An 18570-nucleotide genomic window follows, 5' to 3' on the forward strand; every position below is an offset into this window, starting at 1 on the left:
CCAGGAATGGAGTGAGCAGGATGGATGAAGAGATAGAGGGGTGGAGAGAAGGCGATGGAAGTATTAGTGGCTCTTAATGGGTTCTGGCATGTTGATAAAAGGACTTGAGATGTGAATTTAACCATGGGATATGTAAAGGGGGTCTGCAAGTGGCTTAGGTTGTCTTCTATTGGCCGGGTTTTCGTGCTTTTCCATTGGCTGTGCCTGTGTCCTTTATCCATCCACAGCCCGGTCATGTTTTGTTGACCTAAAGATGCCTCCCTCCCCCTTCACCCATGGACTGTTTTTGTTTGAAGTTAATCATCTCTCCCAACGTACCTCAGACAAAACAATTCCACTCCCACAAGCTAGCGGTCATACGCTGTTCAACCTCACAATCATTTTTTAACAGTAGAGTTGAACAGTTACATTGTGCCAAGAAATGCGGACGACACCCGAAGAACAGACCTGGAGATGTATGCTTGGCACTCCGTATGAGCCCAGCCCAGATGTAGGCTGAAGTATTGAGTGCTTTGTCCTCTGTGCTGTGCTGTGCTGTGTGCTGCAACACGTACCGATGCTGCCGAGGTAAATAGAATGTGCAAATGCTAATAAAGGAACAATTCATTAGAACCCCACATTAAAGTGCTAATCAATAGAGCTGCATTAAACTATTAGGGCTGCAGACACACGCACGCACTCACGCACGCTTGCTCGCACACACGCACACACACACACACACACACACACACACACACACACACACACACACTCGAGGCATATTATGCCTGGAAACTCTCTGCGTGTTGCACCAGTAATACAAAAGCAGGTCCTTTCACAGCAACAATGTGAATTTAATTAAAAGCGGAACTGATTTGGATAATGCCAAACACTTCAGCACACACACAGGAACCAGGAGGGGAGAGGCAACACATCTTTATCAAACATCCAAAGTCCTATCTATGCTCTGTTGATGTGTGCTGTCTGCAAGGCCAGAGAATTCAACTGGTTTTGTTTAAACAGCCTGACGCTGGTCAGTTGTTCTGCTTGTATCTGCAAACCTATTGGCTGTTTTGTGTTTTTTTACAGGGAGTCCTTATCTTTTGTTACACTTTAGCGCATTCAATTATTTTCTCTTGTTTTCCCTGTTGCTTTAATCTCTGGAATTAAAACAATGGGAGATAAAACAACACATTTGTTTAGGATGTGTTCTTCCTACCTAAGACTGATTATAAACTGAGTGTTTAAACTTGGTGGACAAAACTGCTCTAATTACGTTGCTAACCAGTTTATAATAGCAATAAGGCACCTCGGGGGTTTGTGATATATGGCCAATATACCACAGCTAAGGGCTGTGTCCAGGCACTCCACGTTGCGGCGTGCATAAAAACAGCCTTTAGCCATGGTATATTGGCCATATACCACACCCCCTCTGGCCTTATTGCTTAAGTATACCTCACATGGTTGAAGCGCAGGGTTAATTAGAGATATGATAGAAAACGATATAGAATGGAAATAGTGTTCTATTTCATTCTGAGGCTGTCCAGAATTCTTCTTATTCTCTTCCTTCCTCTCTCCCCTGTCTTCCCCATCTATCCCCCTAGCAGGCCTGGCCCAGTGGCACCCAGCAGATACTCCTACCCCCGGCCTGGCAGCAGCTTACCCACACCTCGGTCCAGCACGCCACCGTCATCCCAGACTCCATGATGGCCTCACAGCCCCTGGCTAACTGGAGGTAAAGAACATGCCTCCTCTTTATGTTGCACACTGTAAATTGTATACTTTTTTGGCAATCCAGTGTCTTATAAGCACATGTGGGCTGGGCGTCTGAAAAGATGCAAGACACTACCATAACAAATCAATTGATCAAAACCTATAAGACCAGAATAGTCATGAAGCATTAGACTTGGTCTCACGTACCAACAGTATAAGCCTGGCATATCTGTAAGTGAAGCCAAATGACAAAGGTACAGCGGTTTCATTGTAGCCTGCAATCCAATTTTATATCCTCCATTTCACCATGATGAGACAGAGCGTATCGCTTTGGATTCCAGGCTAGTTTCATTGACCAACTGTGTATTAAAGCCTGGTCAACAGCGAAAGTTCGGATGTTTACAAAGTGCAGAGAGGATCAGCACAGCAGTGTCCTGATTGACAGAGGAGCATGGCCTTGTGACAGGCACTCAGAGGGCTGCTATGAATCACAGTCTATAAGTGAACAGCGAGGCTTTTATAAGAGCACATTTACCTCAGGGAGATGAGATGTATGCACATAAAAGGACATCATCCCAGGCATGGCATGTCACATGGATCACATGTTAGATGGATGGTGCCTGCAGGAAGATAAGCAGGATGCAGGTATATGAGTGTGTTTGTGTGTGTGTGTAATTTAGCAGTGCCGTCTAAGGACAGGGTGTTGGCCAGACACGTCTCTCTCTACTCCCCCCCCCCCTCTCTCTCTCTCTCTCTCTCTCTCTCTCTCTCTCTCTCTCTCTCTCTCTCTCTCTCGCTCTCTCTCTCTCTCCCCCTCTCTCCCTTTCCCCCTCTCTCTCTCCCTTTCCCCCTCTCTCACTCTCTCTCTCTCTCTCTCTCTCTCTCTCTCTCTCTCTCTCTCTCTCTCTCTCTCTCTCTCTCTCTCTCGCCACCCACAGCTCCATTATCCTCACAAAGATGATTGTGAAAGTGTCACACTTCTCTGCAGCGCTATCCCTCTACAGCTTCTGGTGTCAGCTCCGCATGCCCTCCCCTCTCTTCCGCTCTCTTTTCTCCCCTCTGTCTCATGCGGTGACTGCTGCCACCCACAGGCTCCTCTGGGAAATACACATGCTTTGTTTAAACTCTAGTCCCTCAAATGAAGCAGTATGTGCGTATGTGCTGTTATAGATATGTGCTTAGAGATTAAAATCGGCAAGTTCTCCATGACAGTGTTTAAACTTAAACACATACACATAAAACACAGGTTCAGAGTAGTGATGAGACATATGTTGTGTTTCAGGAATTCTCACCAGCACAGCGGCCATTACAATCCCATCATGCAACAGCCGGCGCTGCTGACTGGCCACGTCACCCTACCATCCAACCAGAACCAGCCTCTCAATGTGGGCGTGGCCCATGTGATGAGGCAACCGTTGACCAATAACAACAACTCTTCTTCCAAAAAGACCAAGCAGCATCAGATGACTGCCAGGTAAGCACAACTAGGACCTCCAACACAACTAGGATCTCCTACACAACTAGGACCTCCTACACAACTAGGACCTCCAACACAACTAGGACCTCCAACACAACTAGGACCTCCAACACAACTAGGATCTCCTACACAACTAGGACCTCCTACACAACTAGGATCTCCTACACAACTAGGATCTCCAACACAACTAGGACCTCCAACACAACTAGGACCTCCAACACAATTAGGACCTCCAACACAACTAGGACCTCCAACACGACTAGGATCTCTTATACAACTAGGATCTCCTACACAACTAGGACCTTCTACACAACTTGTTTTCTCAACTAGGATCTCCTACACAACTAGGATCTCCTACACAACTAGGATATCTTACACAACTAGGATCTCCGACACAACTAGGATCTCCTACACAACTAGGACCGCCTACACAACTAGGATCTCCTACACAACTCGTTTTCTCAACTAGGACCTCCTACACAACTAGGCTCTCCTACACAACTAGGATCTCCTACACAACTAGGATCTCCTACACAACTCGTTTTCTCAACTAGGACCTCCTACACAACTAGGATCTCCTACACAACTAGGATCTCCAACACAACTAGGACCTCCAACACAACTAGGACCTACTACACAACTAGGATCTCCTACACAACTCGTTTTCTCAACTAGGATCTCCTACACAACTAGGACCTCCTACACAACTCGTTTTCTCAACTAGGATCTCCTACACAACTAGGACCTCCTACACAACTCGTTTTCTCAACTAGGACCTCCTACTCAACTAGGATCTCCTACACAACTAGGACCTCCTACACAACTCGTTTTCTCAACTAGGACCTCCTACTCAACTAGGATCTCCTACACAACTAGGACCTCCTACACAACTAGGATCTCCAACACAACTAGGACCTCCAACACAACTAGGACCTACTACACAACTAGGATCTCCTACACAACTCGTTTTCTCAACTAGGATCTCCTACACAACTAGGACCTCCTACACAACTCGTTTTCTCAACTAGGATCTCCTACACAACTAGGACCTCCTACACAACTCGTTTTCTCAACTAGGACCTCCTACTCAACTAGGATCTCCTACACAACTAGGACCTCCTACACAACTCGTTTTCTCAACTAGGACCTCCTACTCAACTAGGATCTCCTACACAACTAGGACCTCCTACACAACTCGTTTTCTCAACTAGGACCTCCTACTCAACTAGGACCTCCTACTCAACTAGGATCTCCTACACAACTAGGATCTCCAACACAACTAGGACCTCCTACTCAACTAGGACCTCCTACTCAACTAGGATCTCCTACACAACTCGTTTTCTCAACTAGGACCTCCTACACAACTAGGATCTCCTACACAACTAGGACCTCCTACACAACTAGGATCTCCTACACAACTCGTTTTCTCAACTAGGATCTCTTTAGGTCTGAACACAAAACAGTCAGTGACTGGCCATCACCTGCAGTTGACCGGTGCTGCTGACTTTCAACCTTCAACCAATCAGAACACAAGGACGCTTTCCCCACGCGAAGACGAAAGTGAAACTTAAGAATTGCTAATATTCTGCTGACCCTTACCTGGCCAGTGTCTTAAGTATTGTTATTATGTCCATACACAGGACCTTTTACATGTGTAAGAAGTATATAGTATGTAGTATGTAGTATGTAGTAGTTGTTAACCTAATATTGGCTCATCCTTCTCTCCTCTCTCTCCCGGCAGGAACGTGTCTGCATACGAGGTGTCCTCCTCCCAGGCGGTACTGTCCCCACAGCGCTCCAAGCGGGTGAAGGAGAACACCCCTCCACGCTGTGCTGTGCTCCAGAACCACGCCCCCTCCTCCAGCTCTGGCTGTGGACCCCCACAGGGTTGCGGAGGGTGGGGAGTGGGTGAAGCAGAGCAGGCTTCCAGCACCACCCAGGACCACCACCAGCACCACAACAGGCCGCGTCAGACCATCATCATCCCTGATACACCCAGCCCCGCTGTCAGTATAATCACCATCAGCAGTGACACAGACGAGGAGGATGATCACAAGCAGAGCAACACCAACCATACCAGGTACAAGTCAGCCATTTTGGGTCAGACATTACACGCATGCAGAGATCTGGGAGCCAGGGTTTAATACAAAACAGGAGGCCATGTTTAGTGTCATTACTGACAAAGTTGGGTTTGATATCGTTTCAGTTCCAGACAATTCCACCCGGCACAGCCAGAAGTTGACTGGCCACCCCTCATAGCCTGGTTCCTCTCTAGGTTTCTTCCTAGGTTCTGGCCTTTCTAGAGAGTTGTTCCTAGCCACCGTGCTTCTACATCTGCGTTTCTCACTATTTGTGGTTTCTGTTTAGCACTTTGTGACATCTGCTGATGTAAAAAGGGCTTTATAAATATGTTTGATTGAATTCTGTAATAAGATTGGACATGATTGGCATAAGGGCATTTATCAGTGAATTGATCTGAATTATGGAATCTGAATCGGAATCGACACAAACATTGGTCAGTAGGTTAGTAGGCTGATGAGTACTATATGTACCATTAAATAGAGTGCATCCTCCTCCTTGCAGCTTGTCCAAGCATAGGAAGAACGTCATCAGCTGTGTGACGGTACACGACTCCCCCGACTCGGACCTGTCCAGTAACAACAGTCCCTATGCCGTAGAGTCCAGGCTGGCCAACAACAACGGCTACCATGACTCCAAGACCACCTTGCTGGACAACTACAGCAACGGCAACAACCCCCGCACCATCATCATCCCCCCTCTGAAGAGCCAGTCCAGCGAGGTGCTGAGCGAGTGTGAGCGCCTGATGCCAGGTATCTACACAGATATCTACACAGGTACCTACACAGATCCGCACACCCATGTAGACAAGGAGGGATGGTCGATACTCATCTAGAGTATAGGAAATACTATATACTGTAGAGATAGCTTTTTATTTGAGTTGAATATGATCATTATTATCATTGTCGGTACTCCAGTTTACCCATTCGCTAAGTCCCGCCCCATTGGTTACTGTTGCTACCTTGGTCAACAATTGGGTGTTTTGTGTTTGTATACTGTACTTGTGTTATTTTCTTGACCTGGATTGACCTCTTTACCTTGTCCCATTTACACTTCAGATGCAATGAATCATCAGAATTCGGCGTATAAGTTCAAAACCTCCAACGGCGTGGGTATGATGTCTGGCAACAACCACCTTTCGGGGGGTATGGCTTACCGACAGCAGCGCTCGGGGCCACACCCCTTCCAGCAGCAGCAGCCTCTCAATCTCAGCCAGGTATGGAGAGAGAGCCAAGTAAGAACCCATCTAAATGACCTCGTATCATTTACCGTGTGGAAAGTTTGTCTCTGACAGACTAGAATTTGGATTGCACTGACTCCATCCTCATGTCTCTCCCTCTCAAGGCCCAGCAGCACATGGTAGCTGAGAGGAACGGAGGCCACCGGCGCCAGCAGGCTTACATCACCCCAACCATCGCAGCCCAGGCCCCCTACTCCTTCCAGCACCACAACAGCCCCTCTCACACTGCCAACGTGCACACCCACCTGGCTGCCACCCACCTGTCTGCCACCCACCTGGCTGCCACCCACCTGCCCGGCCAGCCTCATCTCTACACCTACACCGCCGCGCCCGTCGCCCTGGGCTCCACAGGCACCGTGGCCCACCTGGTGGCAACTCAGGGCTCGGCCCGCCACACGGTCCAACACGCCACATACCACACACCGGGCATCGTCCACCAGGTGCCTGTCAGCATGGGGCACGGTGTGCTGCCCTCGCCCACCCTCCACCACAGCCAGTACCAGGCCCAGTTTACCCACCAGACGTACATCAGCGCCTCGCCTGCCTCCACTGTCTACACTGGATACCCACTGAGCCCCACCAAGGTGAACCAGTACCCTTACCTCTAGAGCCAAGCCAACACACTGGAGACCCAGACCCCTCCCCCCCCCCCAACCCCAACCCCAGCACTACTGATGCTGCTCACCCCATGTCCTCCCTCCCTATCCTTACTCCACGGACAGAGAGATAGAGAGACATGCATTCTTTATGAAACTGTCACGTTTAACTTGAAGATATAACGACAGAGAGGAAAAGGGAAATACACAGCCCCTCTAAGGGTAAGGAGGTGTGCATTTTTTTCTCCAAAAGGGCCAGTTTTGCTTTGTTTTCTCTCTTGGTTTTATTTTATTTTTCTCATTCTTTTACAGCAAGGTCTTCGTGACAGGCGTTTGAGAGAGATGGAGGGTTTCTGTTCTTCTAACACGGCTTTTTGTTTTGTCTTCTCCTCTTGAATTGGGGGTCCCTCTCTGGATGTTGGAATTCCCAATGTGAGAATTCCCATGAGGATTTGGGAATGAAGGTGAAATACGGAAACCTGCTGCTCTTCAAAGAATTAAAAAAATAACGATGGCCTTGAACTGTCTTAAACATTTCCAAATCATTCAAGGTGTGGGAGAGAGAACGAAGCACCCTCCTTCTCCAACAGACAGAGTCAGGAATCTTCTGGAAATATAACCAACAAAAGACAAAAAAAACATTAAATGTATTTATAGCTATTTTCCCTTCGATTTTTCGTTCTCACCTTTTTGAGGAGACTTATGTTATAGGTATAGGAGTCTTAGCCGGGCCCTGTTTTTAGAATGTAGCAGTCTGCACCCAGATTCTTTTATCAAGAGCTTTTTCTGATACCAATAGAATTGATTTGTTTCTCTTTTTTCCAATGTGATTGCACAAAGTGGTTATAATAACATAGGCATGTACAACGTGATTATCTGTGTGTGCGTGTGCTACTGTCAGCCATGTGTGTGTAGTCCACCTCCTCTTGCACCTTTGTGCTATAATTCTCTGAATCCTCCGCAGTCTTAGGTTTGACCATTGTTCCCTTGTAGTGCCTTACAGATATAACCACACAGTTTATGTCGCTGGAACCTTGAGAACTAACAGACTAGCTGGAACTGGTTCCTTGGTTTGACATGTTATTGTCGGGGCAGTTTTGATTTCTCTTCCAGGTGTAGGCTTAGCCCCTAGCTCTGTTTCCTATCCTTATGACAGTATACTACAGAGTTCAGAGGTCAGAGTTCATATTTGCCTGACCTTTGGCTTTTTTGTTAAGTGTGCATGAGTTTAACTTGCTTAGGGTACTGAACCAAAGTTGTTAGATCAATCCTCGTTGCGTTGTGTGCTGGATATTAATGTTAATATGTGTACAGTACTAGCCTTTCTCACCGTGATATCCATACATACGATGGCTTAGGTATGAGATGTGTTACTTTGTTTTTACATCACACAAGGAATTGGTTCAGAGGAATGATAGAACAGAGAAGTATTAGCACAAGGATCCATTTTGGGGCAATGGAAAATGCAGAAATACAAGAATGTGACTGTCAAAAACATGTATGTGATGAGTTCAACATAGGGCGAGGGTGACAGAGTCCAGAGTTCGACAAATAAATAGCAAAGGCCTGATGGGAAGTTGTGGTTGCTATGGCTGAGATCCCGAGAAGGCCAGTGAGAGAGAGTCTGGTTGGTTGCAATGGGGAAGCAGAGGGCTGGTGAGAGGGGTTGCTGGGTAGGAGTCAGACCTGGACTCAAATAATATTTGAAATCTTTCAAATACTTTGAACATTTGTTTTAGCCTGCCTGGATTGCCAGATGGGCTATGTTTGCAGTTTAGCAAGTATTACTTCCATTGCGCCAGGCAAACTCAGGCAAGCCCAGCTAAAGTGTTTGAAATGATTTCTAATAGTATTTAAACCCAGATCTGAGTAAGTGAGGGGCTACTAGAAAGATTTGGGTTGGGACGGGTAGGAACTGAGGATGGTAGAGTGGTAGTGTGGCATTCCTCATGTTAATTGGACTAAAAGAATGAGCATGTTGGCACTGAGCAGGTTGGTAGGAACAGTGGGTAGGAGTTACAGGGGCTACATGGATGCACACCTAACTCTGATACAAGTTGTTGTGTTGTTGTTGTCTTGCAAAGATAAATGGAAGTGATTTCGTCTTTTCTGCTCTGACGCTTGTGTAGCACCTCTCAGCAGAGAGCGAGAGACTGGAACGGAACAGAAATGCTACAGTGTACACCTGGAAGGTCTTCCTATGAAATGGGCTTCATTTGTTAACACTATCTCTGTTTTGTCTTTGGAATGTGTTCTCACAGACACCTCACCACCAGAAAGGGATACCAGATATGTAGTAAGAGAACTGATTGGCCTATTGCTTCTATGTGTTTGCTACTTAATTTAACACCCGTTTCATTTGTCTTAGCCAATGATATATGAATAATCTCTCTGTTATATGTAATACTGTCCTCATGAAGTGGGCACATCAGAACTGCTTGTGGTTTTAGGAAGAGCCTTCCCCCGTATCCCTTCATATCATGCCATAGTACTTGCATTTGAAGTGATTGTTTTATTTTTATGTTACTATTGAACTTTTGAAATGGCTGTAGGTACAGTATATATTGTGTTATTTTACAGATAGTTGCAATCAAGTGTTTTGATGATTTGTTATTAGGCTCATTTCTATTTTGATTTGTAACTGGGAGTTGCTGTACGTTGATGTTAAGTATTCCTAGGAGGGTGTGTATACCTGTGTAAAGTGTTCAGGCACCGTTGACAATAATAAGGTTGTGAAGTTGATGATGATCCATTGGGGCCCTTATAGGTACTGTAGGTCATTTAGGCTTGAGTGGGTCAGACCCAGGTTTGCTCCTCAAACCAAACCTAAAACAACAGCATCTTGGTACACCAATATGCCACCGCGCTCCCTCCAACCGGCTCCACCATGCAAGCCTTGGGTTCCTGGCAGTCAAAGATGTGGTGTAGAGATACCGTGCCGTAGGTATACATTGCTGGTTGCATCATTTTCTTTCTGTTCTGTGTTGTACCTTTGTTTGTACGTTTTTGCTCCTTTCCATAAGGCCTGTGGGCCTAAGCACACACATAAGAGAGATGCTTTTCCACGCGAGAGTTTGGCGCCTCCATAAAGGGGTAGACTACTGAAACATTCCACTGCAGAGAGAATCCGACATCCATACTGCACACCCAACAGCCCCTATAGCTCTCTGCTCACTTGTCATTTGGGGACGTTTCTTTTTTCCCACCAAAGAAATGCAACACGTTGATGATGTACAGTACAAAACACAAACAATCCCCAATGTGGTCTGGCAATAGCGTCTGCATTCAAGGTACATGTTTAGACCAGAAGTTATTGCCAGACCACATTGGGGATTGTTTGTGTTTGTACTGTACATCATCAACATGTTGAATTTCTTTGGTGGGAAAAAGAAAAGTCCACAAATGACAAGTGAGATGTGCGCACATATAGTACTGTAGAAATACATACAGTATGTGCACAACACGCACATATGAGTGATTAGAGTTGCCACAATGTCTGCTTATGGTTGAGCTATTTTGAAGGAGTTTACTGTCAATTGCAGTCCACCATTCTCAAACATCTATGATTTGAACCATGTATTATTTGATATATGTCACTTGTTTCCCCCTAAATGTAAAAATGGAATTCTTCGAATTGTTTTATATAAGTGTTTTTTTACGTTGTTAAAGTTGTATTTTAGCTTTATTAATGTTGTAAGCAAAGGAATTTTTTAAAAACAAAAACATGTTATAAGTTAGTGTGCCATGGAATGACCTATAGAGTGAAATGAATAAAAAAAATATATATCAATAATACCTTTAAAATAATGGTCACGAGCACAACATGAATGTAATATGTGACCTGCTTCATCTGAAATGCTTTAAATATTTCTGCTTGAGTGACCATTAGTTAAAGTAAAGATTTGATTTCTACATTATTTGTTGCCATGCAAGATGCAATAAGTCTGTGATTCCAGCAAAAACAACTTGAGTCAGCATAAATTCATTTGAAAAAGTCAACATTTTTATTCCGATATGGGGTTTTCAAATATGATATATTCGATTTCATTCTATTTTTTTTCTCCATGTATAATCTAAATTTAGCAAATTACGAGAAGCCCTTTGAATCTTACGCTCAATTTTCTTTCAACGTACTTGCTATATTTTGAATGAGAACATGTATTTGAATGTGTAAAATATGTTAGTATCGTACTACTTTGTTTAACATGCGTTATGTGTTTTTATTAAGGAAAATATGAATCAGAAATGTGAGCATCAACATAGATCCAGTGACCTTACAATTACCAAAATGTGCTTCTTTAGAGTGTCAAGAAATTCTTGTGGTAATGAAGTTGCTTTACTTTGAAACATTGTCTCTCCCCTGCTACTGTAGCCATTTCAATGTTAGAACACTGCCTTCCAAATAACTGAACGATATCATCAGAGCTTTAAGATGTGGTTTCAATGAAAGAGAGCTGTGTAAAGCGGCCTGGTATTTTTACAGCTTTGTTCTTGAAATACTCTCGCTACACAAGAAGCGCTCAGCTTCCAACTTTTCCCACAGTGTGTTTGCGAGTACTCTTCCTGGAGTTTTGTTTGAAGTTATTGCAAAACATTCCTGAAGGCATGGCACACATTTCCAGTTAGTCCTCTCAGGCCAAACCCATCTGAAGTGACTGGAATCATTTTAACACCTTACTAGACAAGAATAATAATCTTACACCCACTACACTCCTTTTGCAATCATTTTGCAATCATTTCATTGGAGCTTTGCATAGCACATTCTCCCAAAGAAGCAGGGAGGTGGGAGAAGTACTTATTTTAGGATGATTTAGGTTATATACATGATAGAAACTCCATAAACCAGTAACAACACATTCTTAAAGCCCTTCTGTATGAGAGTTGGTCTGTGTGTGTTTGTGTGTTTGTCAAGGGAATCACCTCCTTCATTGTTTTTTTCTTTGGTGATTCAGGCTGAATTGGTTAAGGGTTTGATGCTGATGGAATAGATCAAGTATTATCATTTGGCCAGTTTTTGTACACATGTACTTGAGAACCAAAATGTATTTTATGATTTTTTTTTCTTCTCAACTCTTGCTAAAGACATGTTAGAGGTCTCTTTTTTTGATTATGGACTAACAGTTTGAAACAATTTGGTTTAGAACGTTTATTCTTTAGCTAGTTCTTTCCAGCTCAAATTGTAAATAAGCATTGTAGTAAAGTCCTTCAGAGGATGGGTTCTTGCCTAATGAATTCCCATAGATAAAGCCCAACATGAACCTTATTTCTCCACAGTTGACAGCGGTACAAGAGATGAGACGTAGCAGTAAAGCGCTGTAACTGTCATACTGTAGCCATTTTGCAGTCATCTTGATCAGGATTTCGATTTTGTACTTGCACAACAGCATTCACAATGAAATGGGTCAAAATCGAAATTTTTCTACAAAGTCTCAAGACCTAAAAAGCATCAAACCCTGACCCGTTGTGTGTCCATTGCTATATGGTTTGTTAATGATGTTCAAATCTCATAAGTTGTCGTTCGGGCTATTGTGTGCTGCAGTATTTCCTAGTATACTTCTTTGTTAATTGTCTCTCATTTACGTTTATCAGGGATTTTTTGAGAAGTGTTTGTTGACTCCTTGTTTCAATCTGTTCATGTATCGTTCTATCTACCCTGTTCCTTAGACTAATATTACTGAGTATGTTATGAGAATGGATATTTTACTGGCTTTATAGAATGTTTAAATATAATAATGAGAATAAGAAGAATGATTCATTAAACTCCTAACAAGTTGAGTAATTGGCTATTAAGCGCTTGTGTTACCATTTAAGATGTTGTGTGCTTCTCTTAATCATTTTCGTTGTAGAAAAATTGAGTGAATTTATAATAGGCTTCGAAAAACTAATGATAGCATTGTACATTTACAGGAGGATTTTAACCGACAACTTTGTCATAGAAAAAAAAGTGATTTAAATTGTCCTCTTTACTAACTGTAGGGTGAAAAGGGGCTGGCGTTGTGGTGAACTATGTTCTAGCTTGTTATTCACTGTCACTTTTGATCATTTCTTCGGTCTCCGAGGTGAATCGAGTTATTCATGAGAATTTGTATGCTCACATATGCATATTGTATATGTGTAGAAATGTAATCACACTTTGTCTTGGATTTACATTAAACTGTTAAGTCACGGCACCAGTCTCCTGTGTCATAGCAGTATCATTATTTTTTAATCTGGTGTGTGTGTGTGTGTGGGGGGGGGGTGATAAAATGTAATGCAATAGCAGATAGAAATACAGTTTATCAACGTGGCAAATTGATGGATGGTTTTGACGGACAAAGGGATGTGCACCTGAAGAAACCTGAAAGACACTGCACTGAAGGTGAAGTCCAGTTAGTTGATGGTTGATGTTTCACTGCAATTGGAGTCAAATACATGAATTAATCACTCATTTCATCTGTTGATCTGTTTTATGCCAAATTACTCTTGTATTTTTTTGTTGTGGGTACAATCAACTTTACCCTATAAACTCTATAACCCTAGAAAATATTTAACTAGCTCTGTAGATTGATTCAGTATCAGAGGTACAGTCAACCAGACTGAGCTCAGTTGCAAATCAATCCTTGATGTAAATGTTCTACTGAACATTTTATGCCACTAGATGGCAACGATTAACCATATTTTATTGTTGTGCTACTTCATTATGGTCAAATGAGTTTTTTCCTCTATTTGCATATTTAACTCAAAGTGTTTAATAGTCTTGTCTATATTTGTTGACATGCACTGTTTCTTATAAAATCACAATATCCCAGCCTATAAGTGGTCTGTCTATTGATTTTGCTAACAAATATTTGAGGTAGGGAAAATAATGTATTGTATACATTTACATTTGAGAAATTTAGCAGACGCCCTTACCTTCCCTGACAATGCTTTAAAGGAAAATAAAAGGTCAACATTTTATGTATGATGTAGTTCAGAATTGATCCTTCAGTCTGTGTCTGTCTGCCCATTTCATTTGATCCCATGCAGATCGCTCAAGGGCTTGGGGGCGTCGCGACGTTGCCGTGAAACCACAGACGCCGACAGAGATGGACAACCCAACAGGACCACTGAATTGGACAACCGAATGACCTATTTGAAGGACTGCCCCTGCAGCCAATGGCCGTGGGACCTGACAAATTAGACATCGAATATGGGTTCAGGGGGAGGAGTTATTGCAATCCTCATGACGAGTGGTCACTGTGAGAGCTAGAGATGTCTAAAGAAAACGGGAAGGGAAATGATATTTTTCCTTGATCTTTAACTAACTTGCTAGCTATTTCAAGTGGTATTTAGATAGCTATTCCGGTTTCATGTTATTGTTTTTATGGGTATGAAAACGTCCAGACAAAGAGAAACAGAACGTGAAGCTCCGTTTTGGTAAGGATGTGTGCTCTGCTATGTCTGTGATTGGGACGTAGTAAATGCATGGGATAGATGGGCACAGGATTCCGGTTATCTATTTTAACACCGAGCCCTACCAAGTTAGCTAGCTAAACTGTTTAAAACATGTCCATGGTTTGTTTCAGTTGTTGAATATTGACTCACGATTGTTAATGAGAAAAACAAAGTATAACTTGTTTTATTTAATCATACGATATTTCAATTGGTATTTAGGAAACGGGTCGGGATAGGACGGAGGATAAGGAGACAACCTCATGACGAGACAGCCAGCCAGGCAGCAGGCTAGCTAGCTGACGTTAGTAGTGAACGAGAATAATATCCCATTGAGACCCGTTAGGCATAGCCGAGGGAAGTAGTTTGTGGGTGGGGGTGCAGCGATTTTTGACTGGGAGAGTAGGATGGGAAAAATCCTGTAGTCTATATCAGTCTGCTAATACAGGACTAGTAAAGGCCCAGTGCACTACTTTTGTGACATTTTTCTTCATGGAAATGGAAAGTCAACAGGTACCCTAGATGACCCGCCTATGTACACAAAAGTACATTGACATTAAGTGGTTTGTAAGAATGGTGAATTAATACTGCACAAAAAAAAGTGGTTTTCCATGTTATTTGGTCAAGAAAAATATTTCACTCGATGTGGATGTTTTTTTGTGTCTTTGCCCATACATTTGCACATTTTGATGGACAGGGTTTTGTTCTTTCTGGATTCCATTAGAATGACAAATCACAGAGAAAGGGACAAGGGCAACAACTCTTACAATTCCAGCTGTTGAATCCAAGCAACTGAAATAGTAAATAAGAAGAATATAAGTGTTTACTAGTGCTGCCAGTCAGACACACATATTCACAATTGTTATGTTACATTGTAACTGGTTTTGGCACGTGCAGGTAAATTCCCCCGCACTTTGCAATTTACTGTAGCTAATCCCTATTTTGCATTTACATCACCTTTGCCATGTGCCTGGCCTGTTATTGCAGATGAGTGTCTTCTTAATAAGTTGCAAGTGCAAGTCCCCAATATAAAAACTTAACCCAGGAGAGAACAAAGGACATAACCAGGCAGCTGAACTCTCCCCCCCCCCCCCCCAGCCAGGGTTGACCTAATTAGCATGCCTGCGTCCAGCCTAGCACACCGTCAGGTCAGGGTCATTAAGATTGAGTGATTTTTAGATAAACAGAACGTTTTAGCCTAATGTGTGTTGTCTTTCCGTATTGTGTGTGTTCATATTTTTTGGCCTGCATATTTATTGCCTATATTCTTTGCTTTGTTATGTCCTCAGATTGGTAGACGGACAGACTTCTGTCTCTGCTCACATAACGTATTGCATTTCTCTGACATAGTCGTTTCTTTTTGCACACAGCTTAATCACCCTTCTGTTACCAAAAGCAGATAATATGGAAGAAGGGGCACATTGAGGGAGCTCACACAAGCAAGACCTGCATTCTCCAGTTTGCGGTATATACTGGGATGATTATTCTCTTCGTAAGTGGATAAAATGCCCTGACTTCCATGCAATGGAGGGTTTAAGCTTCTCTATGGGTTCAGTGGTGATTCCCAAGACCTTGCTGCGCATTCAATGCTTTGGTGCAGCGGTCCTGGGGCTGATCGTGTTGGTTACGATGATCACAGCAGCTTCATCTGCAGCAGGTAAGCAGGCACACCTCTCACAGACAGCATTTACCACCAATTTGTACTGTGTTGATGTCATGTAACACACCTATACAGTCATGATGTAACAACCATGGACCAATAAGACATTTCAATGGGTTTTGAAGGTCATATGAGGATGGCAAGTCAATCTTAACTATAGGGAGCCATCTACTGTGTGTTATTACACACATAGCATGTTACTTTCCATTAGTATGTAAAGTTATATTAATGTTTGATAACTTCACATAGTACGGGCAAGTAGCCTATGCCTGGTAACAGACAGATGGCAAATCAACAGGCGGGAAATGCTATGGAATACTAAGTGAAAATGTCAGTGTATTAACCCTTAGTTGAATAACCTTTAATTGTATTTGCCATATTGACAATAGCCTATTCACAGTTGGTGAAATATCACATTACATTGCATTCGGAAATTATTCATACCCCTTGACGTTTTCAAAATTTTGTTACGTTACAGCCTTATTCTAAAATCTATTAAATCATTTTTCCCCTTATCAATCTACACACAATACCAAAGCAAAAAATAGGTTTTTAGAAATATTTGCAAATTTATTACAAATAAACACGGACCCTTTACTTAATACTTTGTGGAGGCACCTTTGGCAGCGATTACAGCCTCGTGTCTTCTTGGGTATGGCGCTACAAGCTTGGCACACCTGTATTCTTCTCTGCAGGTCCTCTCAAGCTCTGTTAGGTTGATTGGGGAGCGTCGCTGCACAGCTCTTTTCAGGTCCCTCCAGAGATGTTAGATTGGGTTCAAGTCTGGGATCTCGCTGGTTCACTCGAGAACATTGAGAGACTTGTCCAGAAGCCACTGCGTTGTCTTGGCTGTGTGCTTAGGGTTATTGTCCTGTTGGAAGATGAACCTTTGTCCCAGTCTGAGCACTCTGGAGCAAGTTTTCATCAAAGATCTCTCGGTACTTTGCTCCGTTCATCTTTCCCTTGATCCCGACTAGTCTCAGTCGCTGCCGCTGGAAAACATCCCTACAGCATGATGCTGCCACCACCATGCTTCACCGTAGGGATGGTGCCAGGTTTCCTCCAGATGTGAAGCTTGGCATTCAGGCCAAAGAGTTCAATTTTGGTTTCATCAGACCAGATAATCTTGTTTCTCATGGTCTGAGAGTCTTTAGGTTCCTTTTGGCAAACTCCAAGCGGGCTGTCGTGCCTTTTACTGAGGAATGGCTTCTGTCTGGCCACTCTACCATAAAGGCCTGATTGGTGGAGTGCTGCAGAGATGATTGTCCTTCTGGAAGGTTCTCCCATCTCTACAGAGGAACTCTGGAGCTCTGTCAGAGTGACCATCAGGTTCTTGGTCACCTCCCCGACCAAGGCCCTTCTCCCCCAATTGCTCAGTTTGGCTAGGCAGCCAGCTCTAGGAAGAGTCTTGGTAGTTCCAAACTTCTTCCATTTAAGAATGATGGCGGCCACTGTGTTTTTGGGGACCTTCAATGCTGCCAAATTCTTTCGGTACCCTTCCCCAGATCTGTGCCTCGGCACAATCCTGTCTCAGAGCTCTACGGACAATTCCTTGAACCTCATTGTTTGGTTTTTGTTATGACATGCTCTGTCAACTGTGGGACCATATATAGACAGGTGTGTGCCTTTCCAAATCATGTCCAATCAATTGAATTTACCACAGGTGGACACCAATAAAGTTGTAGAAACATCAAGGATGATCAATGGAAGCAGGATGCACCTGAGCTCAATTTCATAGTAAATACTTGTATAAATAGGAATTATATATATTTTTTAATTGTCATTGGCTACACACAGTAGATTCATGAGGGAAAAAAAATAATTTAATCCATTTTAGAATAAGGCTGTAACGTAACAAAATGTGGAAAAAGTGAATGGGTCTCAATACTTTCTGAAAGCACTGAAACAGAAAAGCAATTGTGAACATGGGGACATTGTTCTGATTGTGCTGAGTAACAAGAGGAGTAGGACACGGCCACTTCTGTTTGGAGTCACATTATGGTCTGAATCAGGCAGTTGCATTCTTAAGTGGGTGTCACACACAAGAGTCATTCAGAGATAGATAGTGCACACTCATATTTTAATGGCGCTATTGTCAATGCCTAACAAAAAGAGTGACAGGCATTTTACTGGCCTGTTTGGCTTGACTCACTCTTCTATATTACCCTTTTTTCATAATTTATCTATATCTAGGCTAATACAATATTGTCACTATTTGTAATTACAGTATTACTATACAGGTATGAGAACATTGAATGATGTCCTTTGCAAAGTAGCCTATTGCCTGATCTTAAAGCTGCAATATGTAACTTTTTGGGCGGCCCAACCAAATGCACATAAAAATGTGTGTTATAGATCTGTCATTCTCATTGAAAGCAAGTCTAAGAAGGGGTAGATATGTTCTATGTACGCCATT

The 18570-nt window shown here is 43.1% G+C and overlaps 2 protein-coding genes across 50 annotated transcripts in view; both read left to right on the forward strand.

Moving 5' to 3' along the window:
* Positions 1-13254, forward strand: part of LOC110532326 (homeodomain-interacting protein kinase 2) — a 107581-nt gene extending 94327 nt beyond the window's left edge. For 4 of the 46 annotated variants that reach the window (XM_036977712.2, XM_036977744.2, XM_036977699.2 and 1 more), the window contains exons 10-15: positions 1584-1714; positions 2975-3166; positions 4911-5249; positions 5753-6024; positions 6307-6482; positions 6593-13254. In XM_036977712.2, coding sequence (XP_036833607.2) covers positions 1584-1714; positions 2975-3166; positions 4911-5249; positions 5753-6024; positions 6307-6482; positions 6593-7096 — 1614 coding nt within the window. In that variant the 3' untranslated portion in view covers positions 7097-13254. The remainder of the gene's footprint in view (positions 1-1583; positions 1715-2974; positions 3167-4910; positions 5250-5752; positions 6025-6306; positions 6483-6592) is intronic. The other 42 variants (XM_090231267.1, XM_090231357.1, XM_036977718.2 and 39 more) reach the window with 14 other exon arrangements.
* Positions 13255-14259: 1005 nt separating this feature from the next.
* si:ch211-1e14.1 (UPF0606 protein KIAA1549) overlaps positions 14260-18570 on the forward strand; it is a 92233-nt gene continuing 87922 nt past the window's right edge. For all 4 annotated transcript variants that reach the window (XM_036977756.2, XM_036977764.2, XM_090231204.1 and 1 more), the window contains exons 1-2: positions 14260-14479; positions 15865-16151. In XM_036977756.2, the coding sequence (XP_036833651.2) occupies positions 16019-16151 (133 nt within the window). In that variant the 5' untranslated portion in view covers positions 14260-14479; positions 15865-16018. The remainder of the gene's footprint in view (positions 14480-15864; positions 16152-18570) is intronic.

Source organism: Oncorhynchus mykiss, chromosome 1 (assembly GCF_057628025.1).
Source record: "Oncorhynchus mykiss isolate SJ-2025 chromosome 1, ASM5762802v1, whole genome shotgun sequence".
Taxonomy (NCBI): Eukaryota; Metazoa; Chordata; class Actinopteri; order Salmoniformes; family Salmonidae; genus Oncorhynchus; species Oncorhynchus mykiss.